General features: G+C 42.1%; 1 protein-coding gene across 1 annotated transcript in view; it reads right to left on the bottom strand.

Annotated features, from left to right (window-relative positions):
- The window catches only part of LOC120524641 (interferon alpha/beta receptor 2-like), a 41,917-nt gene that overhangs the window by 13,091 nt on the left and 7,854 nt on the right, over window positions 1-20,972 (bottom strand). The window contains exons 2-4 of the mRNA XM_039746469.1: window positions 16,895-17,043; window positions 6,543-6,649; window positions 4,351-4,474 (exon numbers count right to left, since the gene is read on the bottom strand). Of these exons, the coding sequence (XP_039602403.1) occupies window positions 4,351-4,474; window positions 6,543-6,594 (176 nt within the window). The 5' untranslated portion in view covers window positions 6,595-6,649; window positions 16,895-17,043. The remainder of the gene's footprint in view (window positions 1-4,350; window positions 4,475-6,542; window positions 6,650-16,894; window positions 17,044-20,972) is intronic.

The raw sequence follows: 20,972 nt of genomic DNA, 5'->3' as shown, positions 1-20,972 counted from the left end.
GCCTTTGAAACTTCTGAACTGCTTGTAATTCTACTTCAGTACACCAGAGAAACATCTGACAGAAAGATCTAAAAACACAGACGCAGCAGACTTTGTGAAAACCAATACCAGGTTAAGCAGACTTGTTGCATGCAGTGAACGCTATGAATCAAGCAGACGTTACACGTATACACACATTTAGTTTTAATCAGGTTATTAGTGATGATGTTTCAACATGGACGATGCTGTGGTTCAAGCTGGTGTTCCTGTCACACAGCACCATGAGCTCACAGTTCACTGCCAGCCACTTAATGTCTGCATGGAGTTTGCATGTTCTGCCCACATGCACATGGCGTTAGTGTGCAGAAATGTTGTTTTATAGTTGGATAGTTGAAGGGAATCTAGAAACACTGACAATGGCTAAAATCTGTTTATTCCTACAAGCGTTGTTAAATTACATTAGCAAATTTAGGGTCACTGGGAGTTTCTCAGGTTTTGCATATTGTTCATTAAGTGAATGATCTAAGAAGTTGCTATAATAATGTTCAGTAATTTCTGCATGTAATATGTTTGTCGAAAGTCACTGTATACAGTGGAACCTCGGGTCACGACCGTAATTCGTTCCAAAACTCTGGTCGCAACCCAATTTGGTCGTGACCCGAAGTAATTTCCCCCATAGGATTGTATGTAAATACAATTAATCCGTTCGGGATTGTACGAACTGTACGTAAATATATATTTTTTTAAGTTTTTAAGCACAAATATAGTTAACTAGCAAAATACCCGCGCTTCCCAGCAGAAAAGTAGTGTGTTAAAGATATAATGAAAAAGAAAAGGAAATATTTTGAAAATAATGTAACATGATTGTCAATGTAATTGTTATATATATATATATATATATATATATACACACATACACACACATACATATACATATATACATACATACACATATATATATACATATAGTGGTGTGAAAAACTATTTGCCCCCTTCCTGATTTCTTATTCTTTTGCATGTTTGTCACACAAAATGTTTCTGATCATCAAACACATTTAACCATTAGTCAAATATAACACAAGTAAACACAAAATGCAGTTTTTAAACGATGGTTTTTATTATTTAGGGAGAAAAAAAAATCCAAACCTACATGGCCGTGTGTGAAAAAGTAATTGCCCCCTTGTTTAAAAATCACCTAACTGAGGTGTATCACACCTGAGTTCAATTTCCTGATTACTGCCACACCTGTTTCAATCAAGAAATCACTTCAATAGGAGCTGCCTGACACAGAGAAGTAGACCAAAAGCACCTCAAAAGCTAGACATCATGCCAAGATCCAAAGAAATTCAGGAACAAATGAGAACAGAAGTCATTGAGATCTATCAGTCTGGTAAAGGTTATAAAGCCATTTCTAAAGCTTTGGGACTCCAGCGAACCACAGTGAGAGCCATTATCCACAAATGGCAAAAACATGGAACAGTGGTGAACCTTCCCAGGAGTGGCCGGCCAACCAAAATTACCCCAAGAGCGCAGAGACAACTCATCCGAGAGGTCACAAAAGACCCCAGGACAACGTCTAAAGAACTGCAGGCCTCACTTGCCTCAATTAAGGTCAGTGTTCACGACTCCACCATAAGAAAGAGACTGGGCAAAAACGGCCTGCATGGCAGATTTCCAAGACGCAAACCACTGTTAAGCAAAAAGAACATTAGGGCTTGTCTCAATTTTGCTTAGAAACATCTCAATGATTACCAAGACTTTTGGGAAAATACCTTGTGGACTGATGAGACAAAAGTTGAAGTTTTTGGAAGGCAAATGTCCCGTTACATCTGGCGTAAAAGGAACACAGCATTTCAGAAAAAGAACATCATACCAACAGTAAAATATGGTGGTGGTAGTGTGATGGTCTGGGGTTGTTTTGCTGCTTCAGGACCTGGAAGGCTTGCTGTGATAGATGGAACCATGAATTCTACTGTCTACCAAAAATCCTGAAGGAGAATGTCCGCCATCTGTTCGTCAACTCAAGCTGAAGCGATCTTGGGTGCTGCAACAGGACAATGACCCAAAACACACCAGCAAATCCACCTCTGAATGGCTGAAGAAACACAAAATGAAGACTTTGGAGTGGCCTAGTCAAAGTCCTGACCTGAATCCAATTGAGATGCTATGACCTGCATGACCTTAAAAAGGCGCTTCATGCTAGAAAACCCTCAAATAAAGCTGAATTACAACAATTCTGCAAAGATGAGTGGGCCAAAATTCCTCCAGAGCTGTAAAAGACTCATTGCAAGTTATCGTAAACGCTTGATTGCAGTTATTGCTGCTAAGGGTGGCCCGACCAGTTATTAGGTTCAGGGGGCAATTACTTTTTCACACAGGGCCATGTAGGTTTGGATTTTTTCTCCCTAAATAATAAAACCATCATTTAAAACTGCATTTTGTGTTTACTTGTGTTATATTTGACTAATGGTTAAATGTGTTTGATGATCAGAAACATTTTGTGTGACAAACATGCAAAAGAAGAAGAAATCAGGAAGGGGGCAAATAGTTTTTCACCACTGTATATATACATATATATATATATATATATATATATATATATATATATATATATATATATATATATATATATATGCTCAAAAGAATTAAAGGAACACTTTTTAATCAGAGTATAGCATAAAGTCAATGAAACTTATGGGATATTAATCTGGTCAGTTAAGTAGCAGAGGGGTTGTTAATCAGTTTCAGCTGCTGTGGTGTTAATGAAATTAACAACAGATGCACTAGAGGGGCAACAATGAGATGACCCCCAAAACAGGAATGGTTTAACAGGTGGAGGCCACTGACATTTTTCCCTCCTCATCTTTTCTGACTGTTTCTTCACTAGTTTTGCATTTGGCTACAGTCAGTGTCACTACTGGTAGCATGAGGCGATACCTGGACCCTACAGAGGTTGCACAGGTAGTCCAACTTCTCCAGGATGGCACATCAATACGTGTCATTGCCAGAAGGTTTGCTGTGTCTCCCTGCACAGTCTCAAGGGCATGGAGGAGATTCTAGGAGACAAGCAGTTACTCTAGGAGAGCTGGAGAGGGCCATAGAAGGTCCATAACCCATCAGCAGGACCAGTATCTGCTCCTTTGGGCAAGGAGGAACAGGATGAGCACTGCCAGAGCCCTACAAAATGACCTCCAGCAGGCCACTGGTGTGAATGTCTCTGACCAAACAACCAGAAAGACTTCATGAGGGTGACCCAAGGGCCCCATGTCCTCTAATGGGCCCTGAGCTCACTGCCCAGCAGCATGCAGCTCGATTGGCATTCGCCATAGAATACCAGAATTGGCAGATGCACCACTGGTGCCCTGTGCTTTACAGATGAGAGCAGGTTCACCCTGAGCATGTGACAGAAGTGAAAGGGTCTGGAGAAGCCATGGAGAACATTATGCTGCCTGTAACATCATTCAGCATGAGCAGTTTGTTGGTGGGTTAATGATTGTCTGGGGAGGCATATCCATGGAGGGTCACACAGACCGCTACAGGCTTGACAAAGGCACCTTGGCTGCCATTAGGTATCAGGATGAAATCCTTGGACCCATTGTCAGACCCTATGCTGGTACAGTGGCTCCTGGTGCACAACAATTCCTGGCCTCATGTGGTGAGAGTATGCAGGCAGTTCCTGGAGGATGAAGGAATTGATACCATTGACTGGCCACCACACTTTCCTGACCTAAATCCAATAGAACACCTCAGGGACATTATGTTTTGGTCCATCCAATGCCACCAGGTTGCACCTCAGACTGTCCAGGAGATCAGTGATGCCCTGGTCCAGATCTGGGAGGAGATCCCCACAACACCATCTGTCATCTCATTAGAAGCAGGCACCGATGTTGTCAGGCATGTATACAAGAACACAGGGGCCATACAAAGTGCTGCGTACAATTTGGAGTTGCTGCAATTCAATTTGGGCAAAATGGACTAGCCTGCCACATCATGTCTTCACTCTGATTTTGGGGCGTCTTTGAATTCAGGGCTCTGTAGGTTGATCATTTTCATTTCCATCAAACGATGTGGCATCCTTTCGTTCCTAACACATTACCCAGTCTATATCAGTATAGATATCCAGGAGGATTTCTTTTTCCCATTGAGATCTGATGTGTTTTCAAAGTGTTCCTTTAATTTTTTAATTAAATATGGGCAAAATTAAATAAAAACACATATTGTGAAATGTGACCATAAATAAAAAAATGTGAGAACATTTAAATGTGTCATAAATTAGATGTATTGTATTGCTTGTATGTATTTATTTAATCATTTCTTTCAGTAAGAACACACACACACACACGACAATGCCATGGAGAGTAAGGAGGATACCTTCGATACTGAACTCTGTACTGGGTTCCTGCTGGAGTGCCTGTGCCAGGATGCCATCTCAGGACATGTTCAAAGTTGTGAGAGTCAAAATACACATTAGCCGGAGCTGGAAGTGAACCACGTGCTAAGACATGGAAAAAAAATACAGAGTTAATACCAAACAGAAATGTAAACAGCGAATCCACAAAAAACATGAGCATGAAGAAACATCTCTAGTGTAACTACACAAGGCCATATTGCTCCCAGTTAGTTATCCTTAAAAGAGAAGACATCTGTACTTTCGTATAAGGGTTGTGTGTGTCCTGCTGCACTTTTCTGCTTGATGATTTAGCTCCTGTCATGGGATAATCTGCTCATCTTCAAAAAAACCTGGTCAATCAGCGTGTCTGCCTGGGGCGTTGCCAACCGGGATCCCGAGTTGTTCTGTCGTGTAGTGGGTGTGACAACACACTGTACCAGTGCATGCTCCCCAACTTGACTTGACTTAAATCTAAATCAAATTAAAAGAAGTGGGAGTTCAGGATGCAGCGTGTAGATGGGTGCAGAATTGGCTCAGACACAGAAACGAGAGGGCGATGGTTTGATGAACTTCATTAGAATTGGATGATGTTAAGAGTGATGACCAGCAGGGGGCAGTGCTGGCGCTGCTGTTATTCTTTATATATATATATATATATATATATATATATATATATATATATATACATATCTATAAATGATTTAGAAAGGAATACAAGTAAGAAGCTGGTTAAGTGTGCATAAGATACCAAGACAGGTGGATTAGCAGATAATTTGGAATCCGTTATATCATCACAGGAGGACTTGGACAGCAGACAGGCTTGGGCAGATTTGTGGAGATGAAATTTAATGTAAAGAAGTAAAAGGAAGTAAAAATGTGAGGTTTAAATACACAATGGGAGGTCTGAAAATCGAGAATCCACCTTATGAGAAGGATTGCGGAGTCATAGTGGATTCTACGCTATCGACTTCCAGTCAGTGTTCAGAAGCCATTAAGAAGGCTAACAGACTGTCAGGTTATATAGCGCCTTGATGTGTGGAGTACAAGTCACAGGAGGTTCTGCTCAGGCTTTATAACACACTGGTGAGGCCTCATCTGGAGTCCTGGGTGCAGTTTGGGTCTCCATAAAGACATAGCAGCACTAGAGGTGGTCCAGAGAAGAGCGACTTGGCTGATTCAGGGCTACAGGTTATGAGTAATGAGGGAAGATTAAAAGAGCTGAGCCTTTACAGTGATGAAGAGGAGACCTGACTGGAGTGTTTAAAATGATGAAGGGAATCAGTGCAGTGGATCAAGACGGTGACTTTAAAATGAGTTCATCAAGAACACGGGGACACAGTTGGAAACTTGTGAAGGGGAAATTTCACACAAACATTTGGATGTTTTTCTTCACACTGAGAATAACAGACACATGGAATAAGCTAGTGTGGTGCACAGTGAGACTTTAGGAACTTTCAAAACTAGACTTGATATTATTTTAGAAGAATTTAGTGGCCAGGACTGGGGAAACTGTTAGGCTGAATGGCCTCTGTGTTCAGATTGTTCTAATCTGGCAGTGAACTTAAACAGAACAATCTGAACACATGTCTCAGTGTGAGGGAAGGGGAAACCTAGCACGTGAACTGGGTCTGATGGTACCTTCTGGGCAGCAGACTCCTTATTATATAAATAAATATCAGGTTAAGGGAATGATGGTGTCCAATAGAATTAGTACTAGGGATGAGCAGCACTATCAGGTGGTACTAGAGCCCCCCATAAAAGCTTCAAGGGAAACACAGAAATTAAGGTATTAGGACAACTCCTGAATCAGCTCAGTGAGAAACATGGACTGCAAATTATGGGCCATGACGAGAGGTCCCTGTGTGGGTGCACCTCCATGGGCAGCAGGGGCTTATCCTAACATTTCTTACTTCACTGGAGCCAGTTTTGATGCTACCTGGAAGTTTTGGAAGTTTACTCACTTTATCAAAAACAAGACATAGCTTTCTTAAACCTGTTCATTCAGCAGAGTGCCAAATCAAATTGGTTGGATTCTGTCACAGGATTGTGTTTGTGCAGCACTGCTGTTGACAAGGCAGGTCCGTCCAGACCCATCAGTCAGACATTTGTCAAGTCCACATTGTTCGTCACGTGTACACAGAAGGCTGGGACTGCGGAGATTTCAAGTGCTTACCCACGGTTATGAAAGTCATTGAGTGCACAAGAACTGCAAACAGGCTCTTCATTTTAGAACGTGACTCTTCACTGTGACCGTCTCACGTCCCATTTTGTCAAAACCAACTATAATAACAAAACAATAAAATTAGTAAACACAAATATACTGAGAACCGAGTATTTCATATTACAACATAAAAGAAACATATTGATGGCAATGAAGTGAATTTTTAAGAGCCGTCTTTGTCTTCTAAAGTGCTTATCTTGAAAATGACCTTAAAACAACAGTACCAGAAGCAGTGTTGGGGGACGATACGATTAAAAGTAACATATCACTCAGTACTGTACTTACAAAAAAGGTAACTAAATATGTTACACAGTTACTTATTATAAAAGGTAATGTTTTACAGTTACTTTTGCTTTTCTTTTTCTTCTTTTGTTTGAAAAACTGCTCATTTCATTGTCCAGCATCCGTTATTAAATCCTAAACCCGTGAACCTTCATGAAACGGACCAGAAACGCAGCCAAACGTCATCATTTTCTTGTGCTTCATAACAACTGCGGCATCCCTGGGTCTGAACCTGAGAAGCCATCTATAAAAAGCAGACCCCTGAGCTGCACTTGGGAAAGCAGACACTGCACTTACAGAGCTGCGGAGAGCCCGTCAGATTCTTGCTTAATCACATATTAATCAGATTACTAGAACGGCATTTTTTCACTTAAGAAATAAAGTTAAAGTTAAATCTCTTATAACTTTGCAAGGTGCTGAAAAATTAGTTCACGCTTTTGTGTTTAGTGGACTAGATTACTGTAACGCACCCTCTCGGGACCACCCAAGAAAGACCTCAATCCGTTATGATGAGCGCAGAATGGAGCTGCTAGAATCTTAACTAGGAAAAGAAAATTTGAGCACATCACCCCAGTCTGAGCGTCACTACACTGGTTACCTGTGCCATTTAGAATTGACGTTAAAATACGGCTGATGGTTTACAAGGCCTTCAATAATCTGCTCCATCCTGTATCTCAGAATGCCCGTCACCTTACACTAGTGCTGGGAGGTACAGCCGTTCATACTGAAAACCGGTTTTTATTTTTCTTATACCGCAATATCGGTTTAAACAGCCTAAACAATGTTCAGAACGTGGCGCAGTGGGAAAGTGTTTAAGGGGGGACCTTTTTCACTGCTACACCGCTAAACACTCATACAATGGAGTATAATATGTGTTAGTGGAGTTATTGAGCGGTGAAAATGGACAGAGAACATTCTGAAACTGAAGCTGTAGCAGGCGATAAAGTTGAACATAATGACAAAGAAGAACTTTTGCTGAAAGAAAGTAGCCGTGTCTGTTGTCTGGAGATACTTTGATTTTAAAAGGTCGGATGAGGACCAAACAACGATTTACTGTCGAGCTAAAGTTGTTGCCAGAGGCCGGAGGTGACAACACAAGCAATTTGCTGCACCACCTTAGCCGCACACATGCTTTGGAGTGCCATGAATGTATGGAACTAAGATTGGCACCCTGCACGTCCTCAGGTAAGACTGAAAGAGCTAGAGGACACTCGAGTCAGACGTCACTTGTAGACGCGTTTGCTGGAGGTACTTACCTACGACAAAAAGAGCAAGCGGTGGATCAAGATAACCAACGCCATTATAATCCATATAGCCAACGTGTCAGTGGACAGAGATTGTTAACATTAACAGAACGTGGAGTTGGTTTACAAAAAAGATTTACTATTTATCTCTTTTCTAAGACATGTTCAGTGCAATACAACTTTTGACAAGCACATACTTTACTAAGTCTAAATGCCTCTTTGGATGGTTGACAATATGTTGTCAAAATTTGAGTTTAAGTTGTTTGCAAAATTTGTTCGCTAAAAAGGCTCAATATTTGGACTGCAACTGCCATGCAATGTGTGCCACCCCCTTGAAAACGATCACTTTATGGGGCCATGCAAACCTGCGTTAATACTTGTGTGCACATTAAAATCTTTTTCTTACAATTCTCTTGACAGTGGAATAGGTTCTTCTTAGCCAGTCTACTGCAGTAATTACAGTGGAAAATGTGGTTAACATCCACTCATGCATGGGAAAAAAAAATACTGTTGAATACCGTGAAACCGGGATAATTTCGAAAAATACCGTGATATAGAATTTTGGTCATACCGCCTAGCACTACCTTACACTCCAAATCGCAACCTCAGATCTTCAAATGAATGTCTGCTTAGCATTCGAGGAGCTAAACTTAAAAGAAGTGGTGAGGTGGGCAGCCTTCTGCTATTATGCATCTAAAATGTGGAATGGCTGACTGACAGAAATTTGCCAGGCTAAGAAGTGGAGCACTAAAAAAAAAACCTGATAAAAACCCGTTATTCGAACATGGCATTCTCATGGCTTCATTTTAGTGTAACCTCGATATTCTGTATATGCATTGAATTATCGTCTTTATCATGAATACGCTTATCCGTACTAACCCTTACTTCCCCTGCTGTTCTTTTTCCAGTTTTCTGTGGTGGCGATCTGTGCCCCCACCACCTGATCAGGGCACCGTGCAGTCCTTACATTGATGGATGGAAGGCCAGACGTCCACATGACAATCATCGTGTAGTTCTTGCATGTGAAGCCTAAAGACAATGAGGACTGGTTAACATCATTTATGTTGGACAGAATGCCTAGTGAGGGCTGGGTGGTCTTGTGGTGATTTTGTTTTCTTTATGTTCTCCTGGCCATCAGACCTTACTTTACTGTTTGTTACTTAGTATTGCCTAATCCGATCTTGATATCTTTATTTTTTATATACTGTGGAATAGGCGGCACGGTGGCGCAGTGGTAGCGCTGCTGCCTCGCAGTTAGGAGACCCGGGTTCGCTTCCCGGGTCCTCCCTGCGTGGAGTTTGCATGTTCTCCCGTGTCTGCGTGGGTTTCCTCCGGCTCGGTTTCCTCCCACAATCCAAAGACATGCAGGTTAGGTGGATTGGCGATTCTAAATTGGCCCTAGTGTGTGCTTGGTGTGTGGGTGTGTTTGTGTGTGTCCTGTGGTGGGTTGGCACCCTGCCCAGGATTGGTTCCTGCCTTGTGCCCTGTGTTGGCTGGGATTGGCTCCAGCAGACCCCCGTGACCCTGTATTCGGATTCAGCGGGTTAGAAAATGGATGGATGGATGGATACTGTGGAATGGAATTTAAAATCTATTGCTAGCTTCTGTATGAAGATCTGCATGTTCTCTGTGTGGCAGGGTATTATTAATAACAGAAGTGTGCAGTCTTTGACTCTTCCCAGCTGCTTCTGCGGTGTATGACAAGTTTTCTGATAAGCTTCATTCCAAATATAAGACTAGAATTTATGCTTTCCGTGGTAATCAACACATTTTGTAAAGAATGTGTTGTGGCCTTGGATGGAACTGCTCTATTTTTTTTCTAATCATTCTCTTTGAAGATTTTGTTATAAATGCAGCTGAGCCCCCCTTGTCGGGGGCCTTCCTTGCATTTTCTCTCTGTAAGGAAAAGCCGCTCTGCTCACCAAGAAGTCAGAAATAAAAAATTCTGCTTATTAGAATTGATGTCTGCCTGCCATTTGTTTGAACCTTCATCCACAATACTTTTCTTTCTTCATCTTGTAAAGCACTTTGAGCTGTAGAAATAAAGTATGTTCTTGTTGCTGCCTTACACCCACTGCTGCTGCCATGACCACTGGCACCCGATGACCCTAAACTGGGGGGGGGAGATTCATTCAATTTATCCCCCTGCAAAATGAAATCGTCACCTATATAAGGTTTTGTTCAGTTCTCCTCACTTGATTGCACACCACACACGTGCTTAACCTCCTCTTCACAAGCTGTCTTGAATGTCCGACTGCAAAGGCAACGTCTTTGTGAAAAATAATGCCGTCATTTTTTTTTGTTGTTGCTTTTTGGAGCGGCAGGAATAATCGGCCATAGTAACACATTTATTTATTTATTTTAAATACAGGTATTTTTACTTCAAGATAAAAAGTTTTGTATATTGTTACTTGTTCCTGCTTCGGTAGCTCCTGTTAGGGGTCGCCACAGCAGATCATCTTGTTCCATATCTTCCTGTCCTCGTCATCTTGTTCTGTCACCCCCATCACCTGCATGTCCTCTCTCACCTCATCCATAAACCTCCTCTTAGGGCTTCCTCTTCTCCTCTTGCCTGGCAGCTCTATCCTTGGCATCTCTCCTCTCCACAATCCAAACCAATCTCACTTCTCTCCAACTTTGTCTCCCAACCGTCCCTCCTGAGCTGACCCTCTAATGTCCTCATTTTTAACCCTGTCCATCCTCGTCACACCCAATACAAATCTTAGCATCTTTAACTCTGCCACCGTCTCCAGCCCATATAACGTAGCTGGTCTCACTACCGTCCTGTAGACCTTCCCTTTGACTCTTACGGATACCCGTCTGTCACAAATTACTCCTGACACTTGAGACTTTAAAAAGTAATCGGATAATAAAATTGACAGTGCCCTGTGTTGGCTGGGATTGGCTCCAGCAGACCCCCGTGACTCTGTATTCAGATTCAGCGGGTTAGAAAATGGATGGATGGATTACCCTTAATGTGTTTCCCCAACACTGCCATTAGTATTGAAAATTCTCCATTTTAATATGAATACGTGGCTTTTATTCCCACTACACTTCCTCCTTTTCATTTCAAGTCACTTATATTACACTAATCCTATATACTGTATAAGTTTCAGCCAGGCTCCTGTAATCTCGATTACTTCTGCTCAGCTGAGGTTTTATTTGTAATAGTTCTGGCATTAACAAAAGCAAATGCAGTTACCTTTTGATATCTACCGTATACACTTGCGTTTAAGTTCTCCCTCTGATAAGTCAGGGCTTGATTTTACCGTATTATTTCTGGTATTTTATAATGTCGGTCGTATAAGTTGAATGTGGAAAACTCCCGCTATTGATCCAAGAGATTACGATATGCTGGCGCCAACCTGAGAGAGTAACCACGGAGCACACGGCCGTTTGCTTTCTATGTATTAGGACTGCGTGACCACACAGTAATACCCAAACTATTCCGAAGCAAGGTTTGCACCGATTTGTGTTTTTTGTGTGTCACACCCTCGTACACGTTTATCGTAACAGCATCCCTGATCTACAATGCAGCATTCAATGAGTAGAAAATATGAAATTGGTTTTAAATTAAAAGTCGTTGAAGTGGCGAAAGAAGTTGGTAACTGCGCTGCTGCAACAACTGATGAGAGATTGGAGGAGGCAAGAAGATGAAGAAAAAAAAAATTAAACGGGGTCAGATTTTATGAGCGATTTTTCGGGTTTCAAGACCAGACTTATACGTGAGAATGTACGGTATCTGTTCCTTCCTAATTCATTTTTATACTTAAAATAATTAACTTTGGCCTTAGTTTTAATGAACTCTGCTCAGACCCCTTAGTTCTTTCTTTTTCCTTAATTAGCAGCCAAACAATAATGTGACACACAACGAACAAACAGGTGACCAGCTAACCACATTTTCTGAACATAAAGAAAAGGTGAGGGTCTCGGTAAGGTTGATCTCTCAGGTCAATAATCAGAAACAGAAAATCAGCAGTTTGGGAAATGTCTGCTGTGGCAGAATGAGAGCAGCAACGCGCCGTGGAATTAAGTAATGAGTTTAATTAACAGCAAGAATCGGCTTCTCGTTAAGGAACAGGTTGGAGTGAAATTGGTTGGGGTTTGAAGCCCCAATTTAGTTGGTCATCTGTGGGCTCGTTTGACGTTTCATTTCTGTTTGGCTGCCATTTAATGAAGAAAAGCATCAATTGAGAGGCCTGAATCCTTAAAAACAGGGCTATTCAAATGAAGGGAAAATAAATGAATTAGCAGTGAAAACCTGCAGCCACTCTGGCCCTCCCGTGCTTTAGAAGATTAATTGTTGACCTTTGGTTTTACAGAAGCTTTGTTTTTATATGTATATAACTTTTATATAATTTTATATATTTGAGAAAAGATTTTAAGTGAGTCGCATCCCCATTTTAATAGTCACAGATACCAGGTAGCTGGGGAATCACAGACAGGGGGTCTCCATCCTGACTTGCATCTCGAGGACACACTCATAATTACTCGTGCATCACAGAAGCCCCCTGGTCTGAGATAACCGACTCGATTAGTGAAGGTTACACACTCGTGGTTCGGAGACTCTCCTTTTTACTCACAGCTCTTTAGTCTCAGCTTGGTTTTTCATTGCACTTTGCCTCTGGTACAGGAACAGACAGATTTTCTCCCATTTTGTCTTTGGAAAGACTCTCTTTTGTGTTCCGAGTTTATTCACTAGAAACAGCTTTAAATATCATAGCAGTTGTTTTTGAGCAGCTGTGTCTTCATAACTGGTGGAAGAGGCTTCAGTTCCAGTAGTCCATTAACAAAATAACTGGATGTCTCTGAAACGGGACTTTCCCTAAATAAGGCTGTGATTTTAGCAGTTCAGATGTGGAATGAACTGGAAGAACGAATCGTATTTTGTTGAAAAACATTGCATTCTCCATCCCCAGGTATGGTGTGCTGTACTTTGGGCACAAAAAAAAATGTATCAACGACTGGAGTCACTGTGCTCAAAATCAATACGTCGCCATCATTTTACAATGCTTATCGCTTTCCCAAATTCCATGAAGAATGAATGACTCATCTTTAGAGTTATCATGTCAGTGAGCTCATATCCCAACACAGGAATGGACATCACTCAGAAAGAGGGCAAACTGCACACCGGGCCACAAAGAACACGTAACTCTGTCAGAATGGAGAGCCTATCCCAATACTTCTCTTATGTGCCTATAAAAGAGATGCCCCTTCGGTCTCAGCCTTTAAATCCCGGCAGAAGACTCACTACTTCAGTTTAGCATATCCTGACTAGAGCTGCTGATTAACTGTACAGACTGCATCTCTGTCGTTAGTCATTAGCACTAAAACAGAAGTAAGATGATAGTTATAATTTGTTACTAACCCTCACCTATTCCGTTTCACTTCTCGGTACTCAAATGTGGCACTTGGTGCCATGGCCCACCTGCCTGCGTAAAATAAAGTCATCCCTTTCGGTCTCAGCTTTGAAGACTCACGACTTCAGTTTAGCACACCCTGACTAGAGCTGCTGATTAACTGTACAGACTGCATCTCTGTTGTTAGTCATCAGCACTAAAACAGAAGTAACATGATAATTATATTTGAATACTAACCCTCACCTATTCTGTTTCTTTTCCCGGTACCCAAATGTGGCCATTGGTGCCACGGCCCACCTGCCAAGTTGTTTGCCTGCCTATGGTAAAGTCATCCCTGATGGAGGATCACAGGAATCATGGGAAAGAGGGGTCCTTTCATCGGAGCAACGTTTCAGCCGTGGCATGGCCAAATGGAGAGGCAGCTGATGGATGAGGTCTCCAGGACTCTAAAAATATCCAAACCTAATTATGTCATATCATCTACTGTTAAACCGTACTTCTAAAATTTTATTATTATGCTGTCTTAAGGAATTGTTCTGTTCTGTATATTGTATTGTATTGACCCCCTACTTTTGACACCCACTGCACGCCCAACCTACCTGGAAAGGGGTCTCTCTTTGAACTGCCTTTCCCGAGGTTTCTTCCATTTTTCCCTACTAGGGTGTTTTCTTTGTCTTCTCAGACAGTCAAGGCTGGGGGGCTGTCAAAAGGCAGGGTCTGTTAAAGCCCATTGCGGCACTTCCTGTGTGATTTTGGGCTATACAAAAATAAACTGTATTGTATTGTATTGTAAAAGAGTCTTCACCTCCTTCTCTCCAGAGAATCCTTGGGGGCCGCTGGTTTGACTTTGTGTTGCTGACCGAGTCCCGACCTGCATTGTGAGGGAGCGTCAGTTATGGCACTACGGCCACGTGGCGCGGTTACCCGAGGGTGATCCGCCTCGCAGGATCCACGTTGTCAAGGACCCGAATGGCAGGACCAGGCCAAAGAGATGCCCACGTAACACTTGGCTGCAGCAGACAGAGGGTGGGACTGGACCACGTGTCCGTCTGGGGGGTTGCCAACCAGGATCCCGAGCTGTTTCGTTGTGTGGTGGGTGTGGCAATGCGCCGTACAAGTGCCTGATAAAACCTGACCTGAACCGCACCTCCTTGAAAGCGTTCACAATGCTGAACCTTAGTAGATTTAGACAGATCGCCAGAAAAGGATTCGTTAATGTCGTAGTGAACACAGATCTCTGCAACGTGGACTAAATGAATTACATATATAAAAAAACAACAATACTTCTGTCACACATTTTCATACAAATGATGAGTTTACAGGATGAAGAAAGAGAAAAAAGACAAAATAAATAAGAAAATAGAATTGGGGAACACTAATTAATATAGAATAAAAGTAAGGTCTGATGGCCTAGGGGGGGCCAGAAAAAAAAAAAAAACGGCTGGAGAAACAAAATAAAATCTGCAGGGGGTCCGAGGCCACAAGACCACCTGCTCAGCCCCCTCTAGGCATTCTACCTCACATTAGTGACCTCAATCAGTCCTCATGGTATTCAGGGTTCACAAGGAAGAAGAAGAACTTGATGAGGACGGTCATGTGGTCAAAAAAGAATGTTAATATATGCGCGTTATGAACTTTAGTTTAATATATACGGCAGCTTGGTGTCGTAATGGTACATTAGAATATTAGAACATATTTTTAGGAAGTCACTGCGCACTGGAGAGACTCCAAAGAACTGGAAAATGATATTAAAAGGGTGTTTGGGCAGATCAGAGAAAATACAGGCCAGTAAGCTTAACGGGCATCACAGGAAAATGAATGGAAGGAATTATTAAGGATAAGATTGAGAAACACATGGCAAGGACAGGACAGTCAGCGTGGGGTCAGAAGAGGGAGGTGGTGTTTTACTAACAGGCTGGAATTCTAGGAAGAGGCAACAAAAGGATACGAGCAGAGTGGAGCTTATGATATTATTTATCTGGACTGGCAGAAAGCATTTGATAAGGTGCCACATGAGAGGTGGGCATCAAACTAAAAGAAGTGGCAGTTCAGGGTGTGGGGTGTCGATGGGGGCAGAATTGGCTCAGACACAGGAAGGAGAGGGTGATGGTGCGAGGAACCTCATCAGAACTGGCCGATGTTAAGAGTAGTGACCAGCAGGGGGCAGTGCTAAGGCCACTGCTATTGTTAATATCTGTAAATGATTTAGATAGGAATATAAAGAACAAGCTGGTGAAGTTTGCAGATGATACCAAGATAGGAGGATCAGCAGATAATTTGAAAATTGGACTTGGACAGCAGACAGGCTTGGGCAGACTTGTGGACGATGAAATTTAATGTCAGTAAATGTAAAGTATTACACATAGGAAGTAAAAATATTAGGTTTGAATACACAATGGGCGGTCGGAAAATCGAGAGTCCACCTCATGAGAGGATTTAGGAGTCACAGTGGACTCGAAGCTATCGACTTCCCAACAGTGCTGAGAGGCCATTAAGAAGGCTAACAGAGTGTCAGGTTATATAGCGCCTTGATGTGTGGAGTACGAGTCACAGGAGGGTCTGCTCAGGCTTTATAACACACTGGTGAGGCCTCATCTGGAGTACGGTGTGTAGTTTGGGTCTCCATAACAGCACTAGAGAAGGTCCAGAGAAGAGCGACTAGGCTGATTCAGGGAGATGAGTTATAAGTGAAGATTAAAAGAGCTGAGTCTTCACAGTGATGAAGAGGAGACCTGACTGAAGTGTTTAAAATGATGAAGTGCATCAGTCCAGCAGATCGAGACGGTGACTTTAAAATGAGTTCATCAAGAACACGGGGACACAGTTGGAAACTTGTGAAGGGGAAATTTCGTAGATACATTAGGAAGTATTTCTTTACACAAAGAACGACAGACACTTGGAATGAGCGACCAGGTAGTGTGGTAGACAGTAAGACGTTAGGGACTTTCAAAACTCGACTTGATGAACTTTATCTTAATATATACAGCAGCTTGGTGGCTTAATGGTAGCACAGCTGCCTTGCAATAAGGAGACTGCGAGTCACATCCCAAGTGCTGCCTGTGCAGAGCTTGCATGTCCCCCCATGTCCACACGATTAGGTGAACTGGCGTTGCTAAACTGGTGCCTCTGCGATGGGCTGGCACCCTCTCCAGGCTTTGTCCCTGCCTTGTGCCCAATCATTGCTGGGACAGGCTCCAGTTTCTCTGTGACTGAGCCCCAGATAAGCAGTTTAAGAAAATCAATGGCTGGATCTCCCTCTGCTCTCTGGTTTTTGCCTTCAAACCAACAACATTCAGATGTTTTCCATGCACAACCATTTCTTCCACTGTCTGGTACTGCTGACTTTAAACCCACATGCCGTATATCATCCACCCACTTGCAAAGCAAACTTCTAATAAATAAATGAAATGCAAATTACCTTTTCTTTTTCATTTTTCTTCCCATACATCACATTATAGGAAATGTCACCGTATCGCTTCATTTCTTGTGGTTGAACTTTAACGCATTCATGTTTCCCCCAAAATGCTTTGAAGTGCAATGAAATGTTTGAAGGAGGCACAATTTTTGCTGAAAGAAAGACAAAGAGAGAGAAATGTGGGTAAGCACAAGTGACGGGTGCCAATGTTTCACAACACTCTTCAGGAGAGTCCCTGGCTTCTTATATTCATCCAAACGTTGGACTGTACAGGCAGGCCATCTTAATCAGTGCAGACAAAGGCCACGTCTGTGATATTTGAGGATTGTAAAAGCAGACTGGGCCAACCGAGCCAAAGCAGAAGCAGGCAATTAACAGCAACCCGTACTTTTAAGAGCCCCATCTTTTACTAATGTATTGTGTTCAGCACCGTGGGATGCCCAGGTTACGAAGGACACCGTGCCTATACAAAGTCTTGGAGGTTTTCACATGCTATCGCTGTAGCACTTCTGAATCCTGCTGGATCGTAACCTGACTTTTCAATAGAAAAATACTCGGTCATTTCAAAGTGAAAGCAGATCTCTGCAAAGTGGTCCAAATGAATTAGAAACCTTAAACGTAAAATCACTGACATGACCCACGAACTACAGTGCTGGAGAAAATGTTCTGAGGGTTTGCCATTGAAGAAGTCTTGAGTTAAGATTATTAGACTGACCGTGTAAGAGCAGTGGCTCCGAGGGTTAGGGATCTGCACTGGCATTCGGAAAGCTGCTGGTTGGAATCCCATAAATGCCAAAAGTGACTCGACTTCGTTGGGCCCTTGAGCAAGGAAGGCATTTTCAATTCCAACAAATGGCGCATAATGCTGAATTGCTCCGTCCTGGGTATGACGTTAATCTGCACGGAGGCCCTCCAACCTTGGTTGATGGCAAAATTGGCACTCCAGCCACCATACCACTCCATCTGAACTGGTGTGATGCTGAGGTGTCACCCGTGTCCTAATCTGGCTTGTCGTGTGGTGGGTGCGGCAATGTGTCCTAACCTGCGTAAGAGCCATCTGTTAGTTAGTTCGGTTATCTTCAATTGACAGAAGTGTTTTCTTAGTTGTGTTCAAATGTTTGCCTATACTGTATATTAGTGCCTAGTTAATGGAAGGTGCTACTCTAACCTCCACAACGGGATGTTCTAATTACTTCTCGCCACTCGGACTACAGAGGCCTCTTTCGAGTGAACCTCCCTCTCTTTTCACAATGCTGCCACTCGGCGGTAGTCTCACTCCACAGAATGCAACTGGTGAGAAGTAGGAAGTGGTTAGGAACAAGGAATCCTAGGATTTGATTTGATTTGATTTGATACGCCATGGCAGAACATAACCACAGGAGAAACTAAATCATGACAGTAGGATAATAAGCGGAATATCACCTGGCGGGCTTGAGTAGCCAGTCGGCTGTTGTCGCAACTCCACCAATGATGCCCGCTGCAAGCAGACAAACAAGCCACAAATGTCTCCTTACCTCAAGAATACAGCACCAAGAATTTGTGACAGAATGCGACTTTCATTGTCACAATCACACCTCAGAAAAGCAGAACGTCTTAAATGAAAAACTCTGCCACTGCTAAGTGAACGTATTCAGTAAGGTAGGATTTTTTTTTTTCCCCAAAATGGCACCCAGGTGCCCATTTGCTTCATTACAAACCACATGGGCAGGCTAGTTATTTTTTTATCTATAAAATATCTTTCATATTACAACACAATTTCATGTGGCAAAGAAATAACTTTGACTCAGAAAACACCAAACTTATCTTAAGTCTGCTGAAGATCCCACATAAGCATCTCCCTATAATGTGTACACGTCAAGAAATTCAAACTTTAAGAAAAACGTATACAAACGTATCCTGTGATAGATTTCAATTACCATATTAAAAACTGCAGGAACACACAAAACTAGAGGGTATGATGGAAACTCCACCATGAGAATCAGCCTTGTGCTGCAGGTGCTCCACAGGCTGAAGGTGTGAGGCTTTGTTCAAGACTGCCAGCATCCTTCTCAATCTTAATAAACTAACTAACCGCTGGGCAGCCATCTCCTAATAAAACACCCGTCAACACTCCAATATGCCAATAGCCTGCCATGTGCCAGCAGGGCACTGCCCGTTATCAGCTACAACACGCCCGCCCATTTCAGGACACCTTAACTTTCTATTCTAACACAAGCTTATCATCGTTATGCCACCAACACTGAAACATACCACACCTGCTTGGCGCACCCTTTTCTCCATTAATCTTGAGCTCTTTTCTTCAAATTTGCAGACTCCCCTTTCTCATCTGGCGTGAAACCAAAAACCTTTCAAATAACTGGACTGCTTATTCTCTCCGCAACTAAATTAACTGCCTTCATGTTGCTGGCATCTAGCAATTGGTTAATGCATTCTTTTTTTGTCCACACCCCGCCATCTCTCAATATGCGCAAGTAAGCATTTGCTGATCATCATTTCAAAGTGAAAATATCATCGTGGATCAAGGCTGGAAAAATCACCGTACTGCTCAAGACGAGCCTCTCGGCAGATTCTGAACTGTGCTTTGTACGTATAAATAAATAAAAGTGTGCTGCAGTAAGAGGGTTTGTAAAATAAAAACACGTCTGTTACGATAGATAGATAGACAGATAGATAGATAGATAGATAGATAGATAGATAGATAGATAGATAGATAGATAGATAGATAGATAGATAGAAAGGCACTATATAACAGATGGATAGATGTGAAAGGCACTATATAATAGATAGATAGATTAGTGAAAGGCACTATATAACAGATGGATAGATGTGAAAGGCACTATATAATAGATAGATAGATTAGTGAAAGGCACTATATAACAGATGGATAGATGTGAAAGGCACTATATAATAGATAGATAGATTAGTGAAAGGCACTATATAACAGATGGATAGATGTGAAAGGCACTATATGATAGACTAGCAGAATACCCGCGCTTCGCAGTGATGTCGTGTGTTAAAGAAGTTATGAAAAAGAAAAGGAAACATTTTAAAAATAACGTAAGATGATTGTCAAAGTAATTGTTTTGTGTATTTGGCGGCAGCGTCACGAAGTTGTTTCCGTCTAGCTGCATCAGAAAATGTACCACGACGTCTGACACGGCTCCTTTTTACTGTTTTCTCACAGTTCGGATTGCTGCTGTCATAATCGGTTTGAGTCTACATATATATATATATATATATATATATATATATATACATACTATCTATATATATACACACACATATATATATAATTTGTGTGTGTGTATGTATGTATGTGTGTGTGTGTATAGCTTTGGTCACGGAGTTCAAGGGAAAAATAATAAAATATAGTCTATAAGTTATTAAACAGTAAAACATTAACGTTTTAAGAAGTACAGGTACATTGAGCACTACTGGAGTGGTTTGGGTAAACTACATTTTAAAGACTGTGTAACACAACAGGTAAGTAACTAACAGCAGCTAAAATGTATATGGATCATCTCTCGGTAGTAGATCCCTTTTGAAAGGCGCTACACGACGGCTGTGGTATAGAAATTACATTTTCTATGTGAACGTTCAAATTTGTGCCTCTGGTAATGTGCCTTACCGCATTTAAAGAAAATTAGTTTTGTGTCCTCTGCAGTGTTAAGAGAGAAAGGCTTTGGTTTGGGATAAAAGGAAAAAAGGTGTAAAGAAAGGAAAGTTGCCTTTTTCTTTTATATAGTATAGAGAGATGTGTTCGCTGACGTTATGATCGCCTTTTGGGGACAGTCGCGTGGGTCTTGTGTAGACTGGTGAGACGTCCCGCCATTAATCGGCTGTGATGGCACTGTCAGTCCTCCACTCGTGTGCGTGTCTTCATAATCCAGGTGAGGACCTCATAATCGTATCGTGCAAAAGAAAGTGTGAATCGCCTTAATATTATTTTGCCGTGGTGTAGAAAAGGGGTCCCGTGTTTGCACTTGTCTGGGCTATAGCGCAAGGGGAGGATGAAAAAATTAAAAGTGCTCACTTTGACTTAAGGCAGAAGCGCAGTCAGCGTCTCAAAGGCCGGCACAGC

The sequence above is a fragment of the Polypterus senegalus genome, chromosome 2, assembly GCF_016835505.1.
Source record: "Polypterus senegalus isolate Bchr_013 chromosome 2, ASM1683550v1, whole genome shotgun sequence".
Classification (NCBI taxonomy): domain Eukaryota; kingdom Metazoa; phylum Chordata; class Cladistia; order Polypteriformes; family Polypteridae; genus Polypterus; species Polypterus senegalus.
The sequence above is the reverse complement of the archived record's forward strand: the minus strand, read 5'-3'. Positions and strand labels throughout refer to the sequence as shown.